The sequence below is a fragment of the Pelecanus crispus genome, chromosome 12, assembly GCF_030463565.1.
Source record: "Pelecanus crispus isolate bPelCri1 chromosome 12, bPelCri1.pri, whole genome shotgun sequence".
Taxonomy (NCBI): Eukaryota; Metazoa; Chordata; class Aves; order Pelecaniformes; family Pelecanidae; genus Pelecanus; species Pelecanus crispus.
In genome coordinates this window covers 8,174,063-8,195,015 of record NC_134654.1, presented here as the reverse complement: position 1 = coordinate 8,195,015, position 20,953 = coordinate 8,174,063, and the positions used below count along the sequence as shown (strand labels likewise).

General features: G+C 56.7%; 1 protein-coding gene across 1 annotated transcript; it reads left to right on the top strand.

Moving 5' to 3' along the window:
* Positions 1–425: 425 nt before the first annotated feature.
* On the top strand, positions 426–19,322 carry SSC4D (scavenger receptor cysteine rich family member with 4 domains). Its single transcript, XM_075720122.1, has 12 exons — positions 426–534; positions 6,207–6,268; positions 7,378–7,537; positions 11,921–11,956; positions 12,743–13,048; positions 14,648–14,719; positions 15,084–15,398; positions 16,347–16,427; positions 16,707–16,784; positions 17,504–17,815; positions 18,301–18,378; positions 19,006–19,322. The coding sequence occupies exons 1-12, from the start codon at positions 426–428 to the stop codon at positions 19,320–19,322; spliced, it is 1,926 nt and encodes a 641-aa protein (XP_075576237.1).
* The last annotated feature ends 1,631 nt before the right edge of the window (positions 19,323–20,953 follow it).

Below are 20,953 nucleotides of genomic sequence, written 5' to 3'. Positions count from 1 at the left end.
TCACCACCCTCATCGTAAAACATTCCTTCCTTATGTGCACTCTAAATTTACCCTCTTTCAGTTTAAAACCCCTGCCCCTTGGCCTGTCACTCAGACCCTGGTAAAAAGTCTCTCTCCATCCCTGCCTTTGCAAAATCCAGCCGAGAAACCACCAACGCCGAGTCCTCTGGGTCGTGGGCCCGTCTCGCCTGCTCTGGCTGCCCTCACCTTCCCATTAGCGCTAATTAGGGACAGCACTCTCCCTGCTCGGCCTTTTGCCCGCTTTGCCCATTGCTTTCAACCCCCCGGAGCCAGCAGGTCCCTGGGGCTGGCATCAGCCGAGCTTTGCTCTCTGCCCAAACCCAACCCCTCTCCCAGCTGCCTCAAGCATTTCTTCCTGAAAATGCATGCCACCTAGTGCACACTCAGCCGTGTGGCAGCCGAAAATGCGATCCATCCCTCCGAGATCCTTCAGGCCGCCCCTGAAGCTGGAGGTTTTCTGGATCAGCTTGGAAGAAGCATCAGGCTTGGTTGGACACGGCGTCTCCGTCCCACGTAGGTTCCTGCACTAGTGGGCAGCGACGTCTGTCTCCTCGGTCTGTCTGTCCCCACTTCTCAATCACACGCTTCAGCACGGTTCGAGCTAGCTGGCCTTTATTTAAAAGCACTTAAGCTGTTCCTGCAGCAGTCCCGTCTAACACCAGTAATGCTTCAGCAGAAGGGGGCTGCCTGTATCCCCTGGTGCTGACAGACGCAGGCAGAGAAGCACCGAGTGCTAGTCCCCATGGACACGTCGTATATAAGCAGCTGTTGTCCCACAGGATCCTGCTGCCGGGAGCCTGGTGTAGGGTGAGGTTTCGCCCCAGAGAGGTAATGTCATGAGAGGGGACACATAAAAGGGAGGTAGTTACAGGTATACCCCAAAGCTAATGGTCTACAGCGAGTGCCTTTGCTGTGACCGACCAAGGAGACCCAGCTCCCTGTTTCCCATCTCCTCTTCCACCCCACGGTCTGTGCCTGCTCCTCCGCAGCTCTGGATGCCGTACGGAGCGCATGGCACAGATTGGCTGGCCCTCCACAGAGCTGCCTGTCAGCACCATGTCCTTGGGCTGCTCTTTCTCACCTGGCTGGGGTGGTTTCTGCAGCACGTTGGTCAGGAAGCAGATTACCGGGAGGAACAAAGGTGATTTTGTCCAGGGAGGGGATGGGCACCTCTCCCTGAGCCCCAGCTTGCTGCAGCCAAGGGCAATGCTGAGCCTCTCTGGGGGCTGCAGCTGCCCTTTTCACAGCCCTGCCCTTCATTCAGCGCTTATCAGCTGCCAGAAAAATCATTAAAATTAGCACTTGGGTTACCAAATAGCACAGAGGTGTGCTATGACCACAGCTCCAGCTGCATTGAGGCAGGGCTTGACACTGGGACAGGGGAACCAAAATACTCTCGTACTGTGCTTACGTCTTTCCCTTCTCCTAAGGCTGCTGGATGCTGGCTGGTTTGGGGTGTGAGACCTCCTCTCCTGGGACCCCATGTCGCAGGGTCCCATCTGCTGCCCATGTCCTGGAGCAGCAGGAGGAGTGGAAGAAGGCATGGAAGGAGGGGAGGCTCCACCCAGCTGCAGGCACAGCATCCTTCATGCTGGTGCTCCTCAAAGTGCAGGCAGCAGCGGGAAGGAAAGCCGTAAATACCTGGTGATTTAGCTCAGCAATCAGCAGGGGAAACCTGTCATTCATTATAAGCTGGCTAATGGCTCACAACAGCAACTGGTGTCCTGAGGAACAGCCCTGTGCTTTCCTCCTACCAGCAAAAAGATGCTTTTTGGTTTAGCTTGTGGCTTTTTTATATTGCCCCAGGCCTTTGTTCTAAATCACCAACATATTTCCTGGCAATGGCATAGTACATACAGATGGGTTTCTCTCTCCTCTCTGTATTTTCCCAGCTAACTGAAAAGGGAAGCCTTTTTATTTTTCTTTTTCTGGAAGCTCTGTGTTTTCTGCATATTTGTGAGCCACTATTTTTCCCCAGCTTCCACCCATGACCAAGCTGCTGCCATAGAAGAGGTTTGGTGACAGCTGCTGTAGATGCCATCCACCCCGCCACCGTAGGAAGCTGTGGCAGATGCTGCTCATGGCACATTTCAGATGCTGAGTGGATGTGGACATGGCCCTGCTCAGCCCTGACCCCTCCAGAAGCTCCCATGAGCAGCACCAATGTCCCTCAGTGACTAGGCAGCAGGACCATCACGAAGGACAAAAAGAGCTTTTTTTTCCTGGCAAACAAGAGAGCAGCCCTGCTGCCCTGTGGAATTTTATAATTAGCCTTTCTTATGTTGTGGCTGTTCCTTGAATAAGGCTGGCTGTGTTTTCTTTTCCTCAGAGGAGTGTAAGCCCACAGCCTGATACTGCCAAGCCACTCAAAGCACATGCAGTAACGATGTAGATGTAGAAAACGTCTGAGATGCTGCTCAAATGGCCCGAGAACTCATGGACAGGGTGGGGAGCATCTTCGGGCTGCTGACCTTACCCCTGCATATTTGCATTTAGGGAGGCTTACATTCCTGGTGTTCAAAGTCTGGATGTGGATCGATGCTGAAGTTGATTTTCAGCCTGTGGGCCCTGGCAGCTAGCCAGGACAGCGGAGAGTTTCTCAAAGTTTAGGCAAAACGGACTTAAAAGGCACCTTTGAAACTCGCATTTGCGAGCTGACTAATTAGAACTTTGCTGCTACTGGGAAATAAAAAGTAAATGCCTAATTGCTAATTACTGAATCCCTACAAGAAAGTAATGGCAGATGGGTAACCGTGCAGTCAGTGACAGTTGCAGCCAGAGCCTGCTTTGTACTGAGTTAAAACACGAAGCCCAGGCGTTTAAGGGCATTTAAGGGTCTGGGAGCAGGTGTGGGAGCAAATGAGCAATCCCGCAGCGAGAGCAACGGGGCAACTGCCGCCTCCCATGAAAGCGAGGGCAAGAATCCTGTTGATCATAAGATTGACTTGTTCAAAGCCAAAAGCATGCCAGACTCCTAAAATTGCTGGGGAGCTTAAGAATTCACAAGACTGGGAAACCCAGTACATTTGGGGGTCCTTTTTCTATTGCCTTCAAGGCTGCTGAGACCCAAAAGTCTCATGTTGTCAGGCTTTTACTTGCAATGATGGTTAAAATGGTTAAAAGTCTATAATGGTCAAAAATGGTTAAACACACACTTCCTTTTAAAATGAAGAGAGATGCCCCAGTTGGGAGCTGAAGGAGACAACGTGAATGTGGTGAGGATGACGTGATAACACAGGGTGATGGAGGTGGATGAGAAAGGTTTCCAGCCCCGGGGTATGGGCATTCCTCCCCACGCGCTGAGTTTGCAAGGACATGGCAGGTCTCTCTAATGTCCTCAGCAGAGCTGCCTTGGATGGCCGGGCAGGAAAAATCCTGAAAAAAAGGACCTCCGAAGGCAATTTCGTGCCCAGAAATAGGCAAGGAGGACCATGGTTTGCAGGAGGAGCAGGGCCCCTGGCAAGTGGCCCCCAAGTCCCCTGGGCAGGGCAGGAGCCTTGGGACCATCTGCTCCCGCTGCATCCCAGTGCTAGCTCAGGCATCGACAGAAATATTTCCAGCCAGATGATTATTGCTGGCTTCCTCTCCAGGTGGGTATTCAGCAAGCCAAGGAGGGAGGTGGGAAGGAGCTGAAAAGCCCAAATCCTCTGAAATAGCTTCTCCCTTCCCCTGAGGCGTAACCCAGGCTCTGCCAGCACCCAATTTAAGGATGTGTCCCTGCCTGCCTTCCTGAAACCCGAGCCATTCCCTCCCTGCCATGTCTCCTTAGAGGTCTTCCCTCTCTTCCTCCCTCTCTCCTTCTTCTTCCTCTTCTTCCCCCTCCTCCCTCTCTTTCTCCTTTGCTTTTGGGATGATCTGCCCCAGGATGGGATGCAGGGCTGCCATCCTGCACTAGAGCTGTAACCCAGCTGACAGCAGCCACCTCCTGGCCCCAAAGGTGCAAAGAGATGATGGGCTGGAGCTGTTTGGTTGATGGATGAGATCTTTTTTCTCTTCCTTTTTTTTTTTTTTTTAATTTACTAAGCAAAATCTCACCTAAAGAAAAAATTCCTGCCTTATCCCCATCACCTGTCTCCTGGGATAAGAGGGAATATTCATTTCAACAATTTTTTTTTTTTTTTAAAAACTAATTAGCCAGCTCTTTCCTTTACTTCAAAAAAGAATATTTATTTCTGGGATTAGATGTACCCATCTTTATACTGGAAAGAAAATACCAAACAGGTACGTGGATTTATGATGCTTTTTTTTAGGTCAGCGTGATAATTACAAATAACATTCTGACGGGGCGGTGGTGGCTGAAAGACTGTAATTTCTTGTTAAGTTGTTTGAAAAATTGAAAAGTGGAAGAAGTGACAGCTAGAGAGCAGGGGGGTCAGTCCAGCTGCGGCCAAGGGGGACCAAAGGGGACCAAAGGACGCACAGGGTCTCGTGTCCAGGCAGGAGGAGGGAGTTTTCACCGAGGGCAAAGAGCTGGTTGGGCACAGTGTGTCTGCTGTGCTGTGTGTTATTTGGGGTAAAAGCAGGGACTTTCTGTGCCCCGCGTTAGAACCCTGCTCCTACCCTGTAAGTTTTGCATCAGATGCAGTGGTCGGTGCTCGTGCAGGATGGGGGCTGATACGGGGCACGCTGCTTCTTCCATCGAATGCATGGTTGGGGGTTGTTTTACAAGGTACCTAACAGCTTGGAAGACCTCACTTGGAAGGCACTTTCAGAAACGCACATTCAGCAACCCTTTAAAAGTGATGCCGTGCTTTGCTACAGTGACACAATGGCTTATTATGGCTTAAAAGCAGTTTTTAATCTATAGGCATTCTCAACACCCCTGGGCCCCAACACCCCTGGGTGCAAGGAAAGGGGGTTCAGTTTGCCACTGAACTCCAAGCATTTGGATAAGGATGGAGAAGCAGGTGAAAAAGCACAGAATGAGAAGGAAAATCGGGTTTTACCTTTTTGGGGACAGCTGCAGCGCAGCATTGCAGCGGTTAATGCCTACTGCCACCCTGCCAGCGTGCAGGAACGTGCTGGCTCCAGCACAAAAGTGGCCTGCGATGACAATGTCCCCGAGAGCAGGACATGATGTGGGGGCTTGGCCGGGGCAGGGCAGCGGAGGGGCCATCTGTCAGCCCTGCCCCACCGGAGAGCGGGGAGGGCCGGCGGGACAAAAGGCAACATTATTCAGTGCTGCAGGAGGGATGAATGGAGTATTGAGAAACACCACCTTAGGGACTAGATTGATTTTCATCCCCCGGCAGTGAGCTGTCTGTCTGCTGGCGGGTCTCCTCCTGGGGCTTGGTCAGCAGGAGCTGAGCGGTGAGAGCCGGGAGGTGTAACAGGGCTGTTACACCATCCATGGTGGCTCCAACCTGCACCTCCAGTGCTGTGCTTCCGTCATCTCTTGCTGGTGCACACAAAAAGCCTTGGTCTACCATCACTTCTTGCTGGTGCAGACGACAAATTCAAAGGCTTGGTCTGGAGGCTTGGGAGCCCACCCAACCTACGGTCTTGAGGGACCTTGGCTGGGTGGACACGGCACCGGCACATGGTCCCACCTGGAAACTCTTCCCACCCCATGCCTCCACATTGGAAAACCAGGACCAGCAAAAGGCTGGATGAGGGGTTTCCACGGGAAGGGTGTCTGGTCACTGATACGGTGGATTTCAACATCCTTTCCCAAGTTTCTGACCATCAGTAGATGCTTCAAGCAGCAGCAGTCTGTACCCATCCCTTCAGGAGATGTTGTGCCTTGTGTAGTCTGGAGGGACTAATTTTAGGCCTCTGCTTAGCTGAGACTTACAGCCTGGCTTTAGAGCCAGCGTGTGAAGCATCCTCACGATGGCACTCCTCCACCGGCGCACGCTGCGGTCCCTGTGCCGCTGTCAGGCCGGCTGCTGGGACTGCTGGTCTGTTGCTGTGGGTTCGCAGAGGTGTAACGGAGAGCAGAATCAGCCCCCGTCCTGCTCCCCAACAGGGTGTGAGTGAAACAGAGCCAGAAATTCTCCACTTCGGCATTAATTTCTGAAGGGAGCAGTAAATGAAGGGGAAATGGCATCTTATTGTATTTGATCTCTTCCTTGGTTTCTGCCTGACATTCCCGTTTGCTTTCCATCTCATCCCTGCTGAGTTTGCGTCTCCATCCCCCAGGTGAATGACACTATTAGACCCCAGAAATTTCTGTCTTCCCACAGAAATGCCTTTCCCTGCTTTTTCCCACCGGATGATGAAGAGCGGAGACAACGGGGGCCTGTGGGTGAAGCCCCCGGGAACGTGCCAGCCGAGGCAGGGAGGTCTCATGTTGGGTGGTTGGCATGGAGGTTTCAGGGGACATCAGTGGCCAGAATTAGAGCTGCCCAGGAGAGCTCTTGGGTGCATTAATTCATCACACGGTGATGAAGAAAGATGGGTGCAAGGCCCTGGATGGGGTGTTTTGGTAACTCAAGTGCCATATATGACCACGTCCTGGCCAGTCGCACCCCATGGAGACCCCCGTGCAGGCTGGGTGCCAGGAAGGGCCCCTGGGAGCGGGGAGGCTGTGTCACCCGTGGAGCAGATCCCTTCATGTCAGGAGGAGGTGGGCATGGTCTCCAGGAGCCTGGAGGAGAGCAATGGCAGGAGAGGAGCCAAGGCAAAGCAGAGGGTTGGCCACGGCTGTGTCCAGGCTGGGCTTCAGCTGAGTGTTTGTCACCAGCAGAGACGGAGCAGCCTCACAGGGTCCCCCCATGGGGCAGGCAGCCTGGCTGGGGGCAAAGTGAAGCACCGTGCCTTTCCAAAGGGGATTGTGTGACATGACTTGGTGGACTACTAGGTCCACTCCATGGTTTAGGAAGTGCCTTTCAGGCTTGTGTGGATGGGGAGCTCCTTCCCAGTTCTGCCTGGATTTAATATGTGACTCAGTTTACCCACGTGTGGTATGGGGTATATGGTATATACGTGCTACGGGGTTTGCTTGTAACCTCACATAGAAGTAACAGAAGGACAAGCTCCATGTGGATGCAAACAGGGTGGTTCCCTGAACGTCTTGGGGGCTGAAGACCCTGGGTGAGAGCTCTGAGGCTCAGCATTCAGGTGTCCTGGTGGGTCTGAGGTCCGTCTTTCTGCCTGTACAGCAGCCCAGCCCTGAGGCTCTCACTGCTTCCAGTTTTGTCTCCTGGGTGGGATGTGGCCCTGCAGCTTCATCTTGCCGCTCAAAGAAATATCTCTCGTTCTCAATAAATCCAACCTAAGTTATTTTTCATGTGACTCCTGGTCATTGCTCCAGCAAGCGCTGAGGAGGGACTTGTTTGCAGGTCCTGCACGGCCCTTGGTGGGGCAAAGGCTCTCCTGGTCATCACCACTGACGCTGCTGTCTGCATGTTTCAGGGACAACCTCCTCTGGACGCCCATCTGCAGGAGGACTGCGGCACAGCAATGAGACTTGGTCCCCATCCGGCCAGCTGGCACAGCGTGGGGAGGCCAGACATCAGGGTGCTGCCTCTATCCCTGATGCCAGCCATGCTCCTCCTCCTCCTCAGCCCCACCGGTGAGCTCCTGCGTGGTGCGGCAGGAGGGCGTAATTTTAGGCACCCACAATCTCCCTCCTGGCCTCAGCTTTGTGGTCAGGAGGTTTTCGTCATGGAGAGCCATGAGCAGGAATATCACAATGTCCCCAACGGCATTGAGTGTGCACAGGGATGGAGGGAGCAAGTTCAGCTCTTACCTCCCACCATGACCTATGTGTGATGGCAAGTTCAGCATTCAGGGCTGCAGGCAGCTGGAGCAGGCAGGCGGCTGGAGCAGGCAGCTGCCGGCAATGGGGACAGCACAGGTCTGAGCACCGGCGCAGGCAGCACTGCCGGGAGGATGCTGACGGCCAAGGGATGGGAGCCTTGGGACCAGTCCTGCTGAGGCGATGGCTGGGAGAAGCACCCATCCCCTGAGGACACTGGTCCTGAGTAACTCCTGGCAGACACTGTCCAGCCAGGCTGGCAAGCATTTAAATCAAACTGGAAAAAGCCATTCCTGCTCTCGAACGAGGGTCCGCACGAGCACTGCGGCAGCGTAATTATCCTGGTGTGACTTTATCAGTCTAATTACAGCCAGGCGGTTGGTAACACCTTCCTGCCTCAACAAAGCCCTGCCAAGACAAAGCCAGCCAGAAAGCAGGCAATTAAGGTGTAGTCAGACATCGTAATCGGATTAAATCAGGTTTTACAGTTCCCACCGCCTCAGCTGGAGCTTCCCGTCTCCCCCCCAAGCTGCTGGTGGCAGCGCCTGCGCCCACAGTCGGGGTGTGGGGACCCCGGGGGACCCCGGTGGCTCTGCTGCTGTCCCCTGCACTGCTGGGCTCTCCCAGTTCTCTTCATTAATGGGCATGGCTAAGTTGCTAACAAAGGGCAATTTGTCCTCCTATTTGATGGTTTTATTTAGCACTGTGCCCTGAAAGGGATGGTGTTTACTTGAGCTGGTTTCCCCTTTTCTTTTGGCTTTGTGAAGCTGGATCAGAGGAACGTGGAGGGTTCACTCCTCAAAAAATACTGGTTTCCTCTTGTTCCTCATTAATGGAGACATACCAGGCGTATTTTTTCAGGTCTCTCTTGACTTTGCTGGAGGATGCTCTCAAATGAATATTTCAGAGCTTTGATTTTTACTTAAAGGGAGATGAATATTGAATATTTAACAATGTCCTTTTTATCCACTGCTTTTTCAGCACTGGAGTGAACTAGGTGTTAAAAATCAATACAAACCAGGATCAAACGCTCTTCCTAAAAAGCCCCGCATCTCCACATTTTTGGTGCAGAAATGATCTCTCCTGTTATCCAGCCCACAGGGCTGCTGCGTCCTTCCCCATCCTCTCCTTCAGCGAGCCAGCCTCTCTGCTCCTTTGGTCTCACCTGTTAAATCCCCAGATCTTGCTGGCATCGCAGCATCGCTTTCCAGCCTGCCTGGGTCCAGCTGGGGTGGCTGGGGAGGGCAGCAGCACCCAACCACAGCTGGAGCTCCCTGGCTGCCCTTGTTCATCCCAGCTGTGGGTGGCATCTCGCCCCTAGCCCCCGCTCCTGGGTGCTAAGTCATAGTTACAGCCAGACCATTGCCTTACTCTCATTGCCCTTGGGGCTTCTAGGACTTTCTTTGACAGCCCTGTTTTGTAGCTGACTTAATGTCTCCCAGGCCACGTCCTAGCAAGGCAAAAGGGAGGTGGGTTCATCTGCTCGACCATCCCCTCCAGGCTCACGCTGCTTCTCACGGCAGTGACATCCGCCTGTGGAGCGGCAGGAATTGACCTTCATGTCATTGCTGCTAGGCTGAGCACGAAGCAGGACAAGGCTGGCCCAAGCCAGGGGTAGGAAAAGAGGCCACGGAGCCGCCACAGGCATTGATCAGGCCTTGGCTGCTGTAATTAGCGTGGAGGGATTTCGTTTGCTAGGAAGGTGTCACCTGCAGGAAAGGGCTGTGCAGCCGGAGTCTCGGGACCGGGGTGCCCTGGATACCCAAGGAGATCTGTGCTGCCCTCCCTGCGAGCTGGCCTCAAGCATCTGCCGAGGGCTTGCAAACCCCTGGGGCACCCGCAGGGGCAGCGATGGGGACATCCACGAAGTCCAGCCACCCGTCCCTGTCCACCATCCCCCCATAATGATCATGTTGCCGTGACCCCCTGGACAAGCTGGAGACCTTCAGTGCCCCGTGCTGGCAGCATCCTGGGGGGACCCCGCATCACTCAGAATTGGGGCCGAGAGAGGTTTTGTGCCCAAATAACACCCAAACTGTAGGAGAGGGACCCAGCCTGATGGGGGGAGGAGGTTGCTGGGGGGAGCTTTGGCTCTGCCCATGGCCTCCCCGAGCATCTGTAGCCCTGGGTGCAGGGCTGCTGGCAGGGCGCTTTCAGAGCCCTTATCCCAGCTGACTGGGATGGGGATGCATCCTGCAATGCTCCCTCCAGATGCTGCTTGTTCACGCTGGTCGGAGAGGGCTGAGAATTAAATGGGAATTAAAGCCCCACGGCAGCGCAGTTTCTCATGTGGCCGGGCAGCAGAGCCCTGAGGCAGAAATCACCAGGGGTCTATCTGTGTCCCCAAAGCGCTCACCCCATCACCACTGCGGGTGGTGGATGAGAGCCAGATTCCCTGAAGTGCTGAGGAAGGCTGGAAAACAGATGGAAAGAAATAGAATAAATGTAGGTACATGACCCAAAGGAAAGCCCCGGCTATTGCACAACAGCACACTGCATATTGCAAACCTGCTGCTGCCCTTCCTCAGCTGGGAATAGATCCCACCCTGACTTTCCGACACCCCTGGATTACACCAGCCCTGGTGCTGCAGGAGAGCAGCAGCTCTCCCCTGGATTTACCCCCACCGCTACACAAAAGCAGTTTTGTTTAATTGGGAAGGCAACGGAGGAGTCCCTCCTCTCCCAGCTCTTGCTTGCTCTGATCCACCGAGCTCCTGCCTGGCTGTGGGAGGACATTTCTGCGGCAAACTCTTGTTAAGCCCTTGGCAGCATCTCCTGGGCTCCGGTTACCGGGGGGGCTCAGTTCCCAGCCGAGGAGCCATGGCTGTGGCTGTGCTCCATGCTCCTCCCCACTCCCTCCCAGTTTTTAATGCACCTCTTCTCCTTGAGCAGCTGATGGTGCCACCAGCACCCAGTGTGAAGTGCCACGCACCCCAAAGGGTGGCAGGTGAGGGGACAGGTGCCCACGGCTGTGTCCCCCCATGCCAGTCCAGTGCAGCCAGACCCACTGGTGTTTTATGGGCTGTGGCCCCGCGTGTGGGCTGCAGAGCAGGTCTCACCCCAAGCCCCACAGCAGGCAGGACGCTGCTCTGCCCGCAGCAGAAGGTGGCATGTGGCAGTGGCTGCCTGCAGTTCTCCTGTGCTGCCTGGAAGGTGGCTGCACCCCATCAACAGGTGTGTTGGTACATGCATATAAATATAGACCTTGTGAAAAGCAGACTTTATTGGGAAAAAAAAGAAAAAAATCAATTAAAATGCACATAGGGATGCCCAGTGCAGCATCTTCCATCAGGAGATCTCCAGCAGGTTTCCCATGCCAGGCAGGATTGGTTTTCCTCATTCCCATCTCACCACCCGAGTTTTCCGTGGGGAGATGGGGCATGGGGCAAGAGGATGTGGGAGCTGCCTGGGACCCACAATAAGTCAGCAATGGAGCTAGGGAGACACAAAAGTCCCTGAGACCTGGCCCAAGTCACAGCCCACCACCCACCTGGGGCTGCTGCTGCCAGCCACTGGCTTTGTCAGAGAAGCTGCTGGCCCGAGACGAGGGGAAGGAAGGAGAGGGGGAAGGAAAAGCTCCTTCTGCCTGAGAGCCAGCAATGCCCCATGCCAGCCGGAGAGCAGCTCACTCTCAGGGAGCTGGTAATGGCAGCCCTTGGCACCCCTTGGCCATGCTTCACCTCGGGGCGTTGCACGAACCCGGGTGACCCAGGACTCAGGGCAGGGGGGGTCACACGTGTAACCTGGTGCTTAAAGCACAGTCCCACCACAGAGCCAAATCACTCACACCACGTGCTGCCGCCTCAGTTTCCCCACCTGTGAGGCAGATGAAATGATGCCCTAGGCTAGGGTGTTTATTTTTCCCCCTACAAACCTCAGGTCTTTGCAGAAAAGGGAAGGCACAAGTAATTTCTGGTAAAATTTCAGGTTCTCAGAGCTCGCAGAATGAACCCAACTGTCCTTGCAAAGAGCCTGGAGACAAACCCTGCCCTGGGAGAACACATTGGCTCCAGCACTCCAGTTATTTAACTGGGTAGGGTGCAAGTGCTCCTGGGGCTGAGGGGGTGACTCCTGCAGGGCATGGGGGGGCTGCCGGGTCCTGCCAAGCCCCGTTGCCATCATCCTTTGAGCTGCATCCCTCCTCTGCTCGCTGCGAGGATGCTGGGGAGATCTGATCCCTTGTCTTCTCCCTCGCAGGCACCACCTCCGAGCCCGCGCTGTTGCCATTCCCAGGTGAGATTCTTCTCTTAAAGTCACTTTTCTCTAGAAAGCTTCGTAGTTGAAAAATGCATTTTTTTGTTGTTGTTAAAAAAGGAGTTTTGGGAATTTCAAAAAGGAAGCACATTCGTTTGGAACAAAAAGTGGCAACAAAAAGTGAAACTTCTTTTACAGAAAGGTAATAGAGATTCTTTATTATCCCTGTTCTGCTAATTATCCCGAGAGGGGAATTTTGCCATGTCCTGCTGAGTCCCTGTCCCTGTGCCATTCGTTATGCCCAAGCGACTAATTCCCTTGATGTGGCAGGCCAGGGGCACTTACATGCCTGCTCCCCATTGCCAGCAGCTTGAGAGATCATCTCCATCGCACCAACTCCCATGTGGGACCAGCTCCGGACGCGTTCGTTGACGCTAATAAGAATTTGCTAATTGCATTTCATCACTTGTCACCCATCATATGTCATCGTGTGACGCCACGTGTTCGCTTCCCTCCTCTCCCATTGGGTTATTGCCCAGGCCATCAGTAGGCAAGATGATGGGGTGATGGTGCCTCTCATTTATATAGAGATGTATTGAGTCTTCATGTCCACTGCTTCCAGCAGATGAAGATAAACCCATGCCCCACCATCAGGTGGGCAGCAGCAAGCCAACAGCTGCCTTGTGCTACAGCAAAGGGTCACCATTTTCTTTAAGGAGCAGAGATTTGGTGCAGAGAGGGCTCCCGCCCTCCCCATGACACCCACTGAGTATTTGGGATGGGCTCATTGCCTACTGAGGGACCTCTCTCTGCCAATTCTTCCAGAGATACGGCTTGTCAACGGGCCCAGCCAGTGCCAGGGGCGAGTTGAGATCCTCTACAACGGCTCCTGGGGGACGGTCTGCGATGACGACTGGGACATTGTGGATGCCAACGTGGTGTGTCGCCAACTGGGCTGTGGCCATGCCACCGCCCTCCCAGCTGCCATGACCTTCGGCCAAGGGAGCGGACCCATCTTCCTGGACAACGTGGACTGCAAGGGCCGGGAGACAGCCTTGAGCGAGTGCTGGAGCCATGGCTGGGGCATCCACAACTGCTACCACTATGAGGACGTGGCTGTTGTATGCAACGGTAATGAGGCTCAGTTCTCCAGGGGCAAGGAGAACAGGGGGGTGCCTGCAGTGCTGCAAGTCCTGGTGTCTGCAGACACCTTGGGGGAGCCCAAGAGTTGTATTCCTCTGAGCCTGGGTCAGCCAAACCTCCTCTGCATTCTTCCTCCACCCCTTTCTTCAATCCAGGTCATCTCCCAGCTCAGCATGCTGGTGCTCCACAGGGTGACCACCCTGTTTTGTGTTCCCCGTCACTCCCAGCTCAGGGACTTTGCAACCTCTCCGGCACGATCCCCAGGGAAAGAGCACATGCCCACCCACGCTCCTGCCTCTGAGTCAGGCAGGACTCAAAAGTCCCCTTTTGTCTTGCCTTCCTTTAAATTGCTGAGCTTTTCAGTAGGAAATGTCCCTAAAGGTGAGAAAAGCAGCGGAAAGCATTTGAACTTGGCATGTGAAAGTAGAACGGCTCCGTGCTGACCCCTATATACCCTACGCGTTCCTGCTGCATAGCTATGTAGGGTTTGCTCACCAGCCATGCATCAACGACCAGTAAACGTGAGGCTGTGCAGACCCGGAGCTCGGCCACGGCTGCAACTGCTTGGTGAATCCCTGTGTCCTGCAGAAGTGGGGCTTATAAAGCGGGGGCTGCTGGGCTGGCTGGTGGGTCAGACCAGCAGCAACCAGAGAAAGGAGGTCATAGATTGAGCAGGAACCCAATTCAAGGAGCTGCTGGAGAGGAGATGCAGAAGGCCTGAAGAAGGAGGTGTGGGAGATGGGTCTGAGGGCAGAGGAGCGGCTTGAGCCCTTAGGTGTTTGTAGCTTGCTTGGCGAAGGAGACCAGGAGATGCTCTGGGGTGGCCCTCAGAGGAGATCCAGGAGTCTGACCCAAGCACCAGACCCCTAGGGAAGGTGCTTCCACCTGTGCTGTGTTGAAGCTTTCAAGAGCCAGCTTTCTGTCAGTTGTGGTTATGGAGGAAAGCATGGAGCCGGCCAGCTCTTCACGGTGCTGGTGGACTGGGTTTCCCGGGATGCTTCCCACAGCCCTTGGGCATGCGTGTGGCCAGTGATCAGACTGCTTGGCTCCACTCCCATCCAGCTTCCTGCACCACCCCCAGAGAATTTCACCAGCCCAGCCAAGTAGCTTGAAACAACATTGTTAGCAAAAGAAATATAGGTAAAGCCAGCAGGAAAATCAAAATATTACCATTTTTTTCTATATTTCTGCCATGATTCTGAATCCAAATCCCATGATAGGTGGGAGCCTGATGCCCAACAGCTCAGCAAAGCATTATGATTTGGTCCAGGTCCCCATGCCATGCTGCTGGGCACCACTTCCCACCGTGCCAGCAGCCGAGGTCCTGGCTCCATCTGCCTCCCTGCACCTACCACTGGGCAGATAACTCTGGGCAGAGCAGTAGAGCTGCAAACCCCTCTTTCTTTCCCTGTCAGGGCTGGTTTGGTGCCAGTCCTCTCACTTTCCATGGTGTGTGCTTGCCAGCATGTGTGCACACCCGAGCGGGGGGAGCAGCAGGGCGGGCACGCGGGGGCACGGCTCCCCGACGGCTTCTGGACAGGTTGCTGTGGTCAGCAATGGACGCCATCTCTCCACTTCCCTTTTCAGACCTCTCGCCCATGCAAGCCAGTGAAGGACCGACAAGCAGGACCCTCACAGCCTCGGTACAGGATGGGGAAAGTAAGCTGCTCGGCCGTCACTTGCAGGGTTCCGTCCTGGCTGAGGTCTGGTAGAGAGCAGCGTCCCCCACCCGTCACCCGCTGCCCCTCCATGAAGCACCCCAACTCTCCGGCTGCGAGGGGCAGAGCCCCGGGGACCCTGTCATTGTGTTGGCCATGGCCAAACCCTATCCCAGAAGTTCACCAAGAGTCCCATCAGCCGAGCTGCCCTAAAGCATCATCCCTTCCCCGCAGTTCCTCACCCGGTTTCCTTGCTGTCATGCGCGCTACCGAATCCAAGCTCGGCGGCATCGCTGCGCTGTGGCGTGTGCGGTGACCTCCTGGGGAAAGCAATGTCCTTCTCAGTGCGTGCTGCCACCCTCCAGGTGACGGCAGCATCCGTCTGGTGAGCGGGACCGACACCTGCCAAGGCCGGGTGGAAATCTTCTACCGCGGGAACTGGGGCACCGTCTGTGACGACGACTGGGGCCTGAGCGACGCCAGCGTGGTGTGCAAGCAGGTGGGCTGCGGCCAAGCCCTGGATTACAAGAGTAACGCCTATTTCGGCTACGGCACAGGGCGCATCCTCTTGGACAACGTCAACTGCGACGGCAGCGAGCCCTTCCTCTCCGCCTGCTACAGCCTCGGCTGGGGCATCCATAACTGCGGCCACCACGAGGATGCTGGGGTCATCTGCACAGGTACCGGGTCAGAGCATTGCCTTCGGGGCTGCCCCCAGGGCAGGGAGGGGACGATGGGAAATCCAGGGACATCCTGGTCCCCAAGGAGAAATGGCCTCAGAGAGATGCTGATGTGCCCAAGGTCAGGCAGGGACCTGGGCTCTGTGCTGCGGGAGCATCCTTTCTCCTTTTCTGCCATCATCCCGGCGCTCCAGAGCAGTCTGTGACACCACGCTGAGAGCCTGGGACATGGCCTGAGCAGCGATTTGCAAGGGAAATGCATCTGCCTGCCTGCCATTTCCCTGCTCTGCTGGCTGGAAAACAAGCTGCCCATGTCTGGAAGGAGCGACTGGTGGCCGGGGGCCGGGCACGCCACCAGACCTGGCCTGCCTCCCCTTCCCCTCCCTAAATGATGTATTTCTGCCATTTTCCACTGATTACCATTTATAATGTTAATAATCCCCCTGAATTCCCTCATTATCATGGCTAATGATGGGAGCACTAAGTGCTGGTGCTTTCCCTTTCCTGCTATTACTGAACAAAGAGGCTGATGCAGGAGAAAAGGGACAATTTTCTCAGGCTGGTCCTTTCCTCCCTAACTGTCCCCATCCCCTCTGGCACCTCACCCAGGCACAAAGCCGATGGCACCACCATGCATGGCCCTTGCTCGGTGGGGCAGGGGAAAAACGAAGCTTTAGAGCTAACGAACCCTGCCTGATAAACCTCCCGGGTATACGGAGAAGCGAGGGACCCCTTGGCACTGCAGGTGGGAGCTTGGTGCTTGGGTTGGGGTGGAGAAGCACCATCTCCAGCACATGGGCAGCAGGGTTCTGCAGGTGGACGGGACCATCTCCATCCCCGTCACCCTGGAGCACCCAGACCACCCTGGGTCTGCCTCCCAGAGTCAGCAAGTTCACAGCTTTGCAGCTTCTCCCCGCATGTCACCTCTGTCGCTCTGTGTCACCGCAGGGCTGGATACATCCACCATCACGTCCTTCACCACCTCGGCGGCCCTGGACTACGAAGAGACACTCACTGCCACGGCCACAGGTAGGAGGTTGGCAGCCACCCGGCTCACCCTTGTGCCATAGCCAGGGCTGGGAGCTCACGGGGGGGACACCGAGTCTTCTGTGTGTTCCCGTGACCCCAGCGCAGTCACCCTGGGGTCCTGCTGCACGTAGGTGAGGCACAGGGGGTGACGTTGCCCATGGCAGGAGCTTGCCGTGGGGCCGCCGCGGTGCTAAGGGTCATTGGCACCGACCGGAGCAGGGGCAGCGGGTGCTGGAGCTGGGCCCCCCCAACGCCCGCGTGTCCCCACGCTTGTCCCAGCAGCGACAGACAGCAGGGACCAGCCCTCCCAGGCCACCGAGGGGGTCACCACTGCTCTCCTTACCGTCGAGCAGGAAAGTAAGTGTGCGGCCGCTGCTAGTCCTGCACAGGGTCCAGCATGGCCCCCCAGGCTCCACGTCCCTGGGGGGTTACCCCATATCCCCAGGGCTCACCCCACAGCCCCGTGAATTACCCCATGCTCCCAGGGGACCTTCCACATCCCCTGGGTTTACCTCTTTCTCCCGGGGCTCACCCTACATTCCCAAGGGATCTCCGGCACCCCATGGTTCACCCCACACTTCCAGCGTTCACCCCAGGGAGTTGCCCCATGCCCCCAGTCCCCCGAGTACCCCAGAGAGTTACAGCCCCAGGGTCCACCCCACATCCCCAGGGCTCACCCCACATCCCCAGGGCTCACCCCCACATCCTCAGGGCTCACCCCATGCCCCCGAGGGCTCATTCCATATCCCCAGAGGTTACCCCATGTGCCCAGTGCTCATCCCATGCCCCCAGGGAGTTACCCCACATCCCCAGGGCTCGCCCCATATCCCCAGGGTTCACTCCACGTCCCCCAGGGCTTCACCCCACATCTCCAGGGATTACTCCATGCTTTCAGTACTCACCCTGTGCTGCTTGGGAGTTGCCCCATGTCCCCAGGGTCACCCCACATCCCCAGGGCTCACCCCACGTTCCCTGGGGTCTCACCCCATGCCCCTGGAGGGTCGTCCGGGGCCATCGGACCCCCCGCGGAGCCACGGTCCCCCCAGCAGCATGCCTGTGCCGGGGCCCCCACACAGGTGGCGGCGTTCGACTGGCGAACGGGAATGGGAGCTGCCGCGGGCGGGTGGAGGTGCGGCACCGCGGCACCTGGGGCACCGTCTGCGACGACGACTGGGACTTCCCCGACGCCCAGGTGGTGTGCCGGCAGTTGGGCTGCGGGGCCGCCCTCGCCGCCACCGTCCTCGGCTCCTTCGGCTACGGCAGCGGGCCCGTCCTGCTCGATAACGTGGGCTGCGGCGGCGGCGAGGCTCGCCTGGCCGACTGCTTCCACTTGGGCTGGGGGCAGCACAACTGTGGCCACCACGAGGACGCCGGGGTCATTTGCCGAGGTGAGAGCATTAGCAAGCCTGGTGGCCACCAGCTCCCACCGGAGGGTCTCCCCTCGCCAGCTGGGTGGGAGGGAGGGATGGGTGCGACTGCCCAGGGCTCCCCAGGTCTCCGCTGAAGCCCAGCTTGGTGGCATGGAAATCCCATGGGATAATGCGATTTCAGCCTGCTGGCCATGGGAAAGGGGGTCCCTGAAATGGGGTAATGGGTGCATGTGATCCCCAAGCCCCCGGGGTTCCTCCTGCCTGTGGGGGCACAGCAGCGGCAGTTGGGTGCCGCAGTGACCAGCGATGGCCGGAGCATGGGTACCACCTCTGGTCTCCACTTGTGCACTTTCCTGGAAGCGCAGTGGCTGCACATCCCACCCCAGGTGTCCCTGCATCCATCCACAGCCAGCCCCACACCACTGCTGGGGGGGTCTGACCCGGCCCTGGGGGGCACAGGGGACCCCTGAGTCGCTTTTTCCACTCCACCCCCGCTGCACCAGGCGCTGACGATGCTGGAGACCATTTCCAAGAAGCCACCGCTACAACCACCACATCGTCCCCAACCCGTCCCAAGGATGGTAGGTATCGAGGTGTCACTGGGGATGCGGTGCCAGCCCTGGGGATGCTCTGCACCAGTACAGGGTGGAAATGGAGGTGGCTTGGGCAGAGGCCAGTGGCTTCGGCAGTGCCTGAAGCACTAACCTGGAGCAGCCCACAGGATGGGGAAAAGCCGTGCTGGTGGTATGGTTAAACTGTGGCCTCTCCCGGTGCCCCCAAGGCTGGTCCAGGCAGAGGAGGTGATGGACCTCAGGTGATGGACCTCGGTGGGAGGAGGAGGTGATGGGCCGATGGAGCTGAGCCAGGAACAGAGATTATTGCCTGTTCCTTCAGCACTGCGATGCTTTGGGGGTCAGCCCCAGCTCTGATGCTGGCAAGTGGTCACCCCCTTGTGCTCCTGCCTGTGCAGAGGCAGTGGTGGAGCCGTGGGGAGCAGAAAACATCTGCCCAGCCTTGGAGAGACCAGGGCTCTTCTTGCCCGAGGGCCACCTGGCCAGGAAGAGCCCCTTCTCTGCCAGCCCTGGGGAGCCAGCCCAGCGGGTGCCGCTGTCCCAGGGCAGCGGCAGGCAGGGAGAGGGGGATGCAGTGCTGGGGTGGGCATGGGCAGGGGCTGACCCCAGAGCCGCTTCACCCCATCCCCTCTGCAGGGTCCCTGCGCCTGGTGAACGGCAGCCACCGGTGCGAGGGGCGCGTGGAGATGTTCTACCTGTCCCAGTGGGGGACGGTGTGCGACGACGCCTGGGACCTGCGGGACGCCAAGGTGGTGTGCAGGCAGCTGGGCTGCGGGCACGCCATGGCGGCCTGGGGGGAGGCACGCTATGGCCGGGGCACTGGCTACATCTTCCTCGACAACCTCAAGTGCAAGGGCCATGAGCCTTCGCTGCTGCGCTGCTCCCACATCCGCTGGGACGTCCACAACTGCGACCACTCCGAGGATGCCGGTGCCGTCTGCGGCATCCTATGACTGCCCACCCGCCAGGACCCTCACGCAGGTACAGGGGGACAGGGACAGTGGAGGGAGCTGGTGGCAATGCCGACAGAGAGGGGCTGAACCCTGGCTGCTGGTCGGGGACACCCACAATCTGCTTCAGTTTCCCCACTCGCCCCACAGGGGCACTGGCTGGGCCCCCCGTGGGTGTTTGGGCTCTGAGGATGGGAAGAGCTGGGTGAAGACTGGGCTTTCCTCACCTCCTAAAATACTGGCTGAAGCTTTCCCCACCGAACTGCCCCTTGGAAAAACAAAACTGATTTTGGTGTGAAATCTGGTTGGTTTCAGCCATCTCACTTAAGAGATGAGGAGAGAAAAATGGACTTTCTGCTGTGAAAATGATGTTAGATTATACTCAGAAAATGTAAAAAGGGGGCTGAAATCAAACCAGGATGTTCCAGTGGCTGTGCAGTGAGTTGCTGCTGTTCTGCAATTTGCTTTGCAAACCCCCCAGCAATCCGAATACCAGGTTTTTCTTCCCATTTTGGCAGAAGAAATGCCAAGTCCTCACCAATTTTCATGCAGCAGGAACGCAGGTGTTGGATCTCACACCATCTGTAAGCCTGTCCCGCTTCATGGCTGCCCAGTATTTCTGCCTCGTGCCCATTCACCTCCTGTTTCTTCTGCAAACGCCGCTGGGTTTGCAGAGAGCTCAGCCGACATTTCCCTTCCCTGGGGACTTCAGCACAGCCAGTCCCTGCCCAGAAAAGCCCTTGGGGAGTGGGGAAGGACCAGGCTCCCCGCAGCCTCCCCATCCTTCCTCCATCCTGCATGGTCCAGACCAGCTCTGGCTGCTCTTTCCCAAAACCTCCTTGATGCTCCATGCTCTGAGGTGTCCGGGGCAGGCAGGGAGCCAGCAGGCAGGGCAGGAGCAGACAGAAAACCATAGGGAAGACCCCAAATCCCTGCCCAGCACGAGGGGAGGGCGGCGGCGCTGAGCCCAGGAGGCCAGTCGCTCCCCGGTGCCGTGCCTTTGGGGTAAAGGCCGTTTCCCTCCCAGCTCAGGTGGAAGGACCCAGCCTGCAGCACCAGCCACCTTCACCATCAACCGTTTCTCATTTCTACCGGGACACCAGCAAAACGATCTTCATATTTTCGTGGACGGGGTGCGAGGGTGGGGAAAGGCTCATGCAGCAGCGCAGAGCAGGTCCCGGCTGCTCCCTCCTCTGCAATCGCTCCTCTATTTGTGCAATTCTTTTGTTAATAGATTGTGCATATTCCTGGTTTTATCCCCAATTTTTCTAATATGTGTTTGGGTTTGTTTTGTGAATAAATAAAAGCTCTCTAAAAGCGTGCTGAGACCTGACTTGCTTCCCTGCCACCCCCTGGAAGCTCGGGCAGGAGCAAGCGGATGGGGAACCGGGAATGCCCCAAGCCCAGAGGTGAGGGCTCAGCTCTTGCTGCCAAAAATTGGTGCAATTCCCTTGCTGGCCCCCGAGCTGCCCTCAATTCCCACCCAGCCGGCAGCCAAGCCTGGGGATACAGCCCTGATCCCCACCAGGCCTGGGGGGGCAAGGTTGGGTCTGGGTCCGGGTTTGTTCCAGGTGGGATTTGGCAGCCCTGCAGGCTGCGGGGCTGCTGCTGAAGCAGGTGCATAGCCGTTGTGT

Excerpts from the sequence above, each read along its gene's own strand:
- SSC4D (XM_075720122.1), top strand. The coding sequence starts at position 426 with ATGCGATCCATCCCTCCGAGATCCTTCAGGCCGCCCCTGAAGCTGGAG. Across the intron at positions 13,049-14,647 it reads CGTGGCTGTTGTATGCAACG|ACCTCTCGCCCATGCAAGCC; the intron begins GTAATGAGGCTC and ends TTCCCTTTTCAG. Across the intron at positions 14,720-15,083 it reads CTCGGTACAGGATGGGGAAA|GTGACGGCAGCATCCGTCTG; the intron begins GTAAGCTGCTCG and ends GCCACCCTCCAG.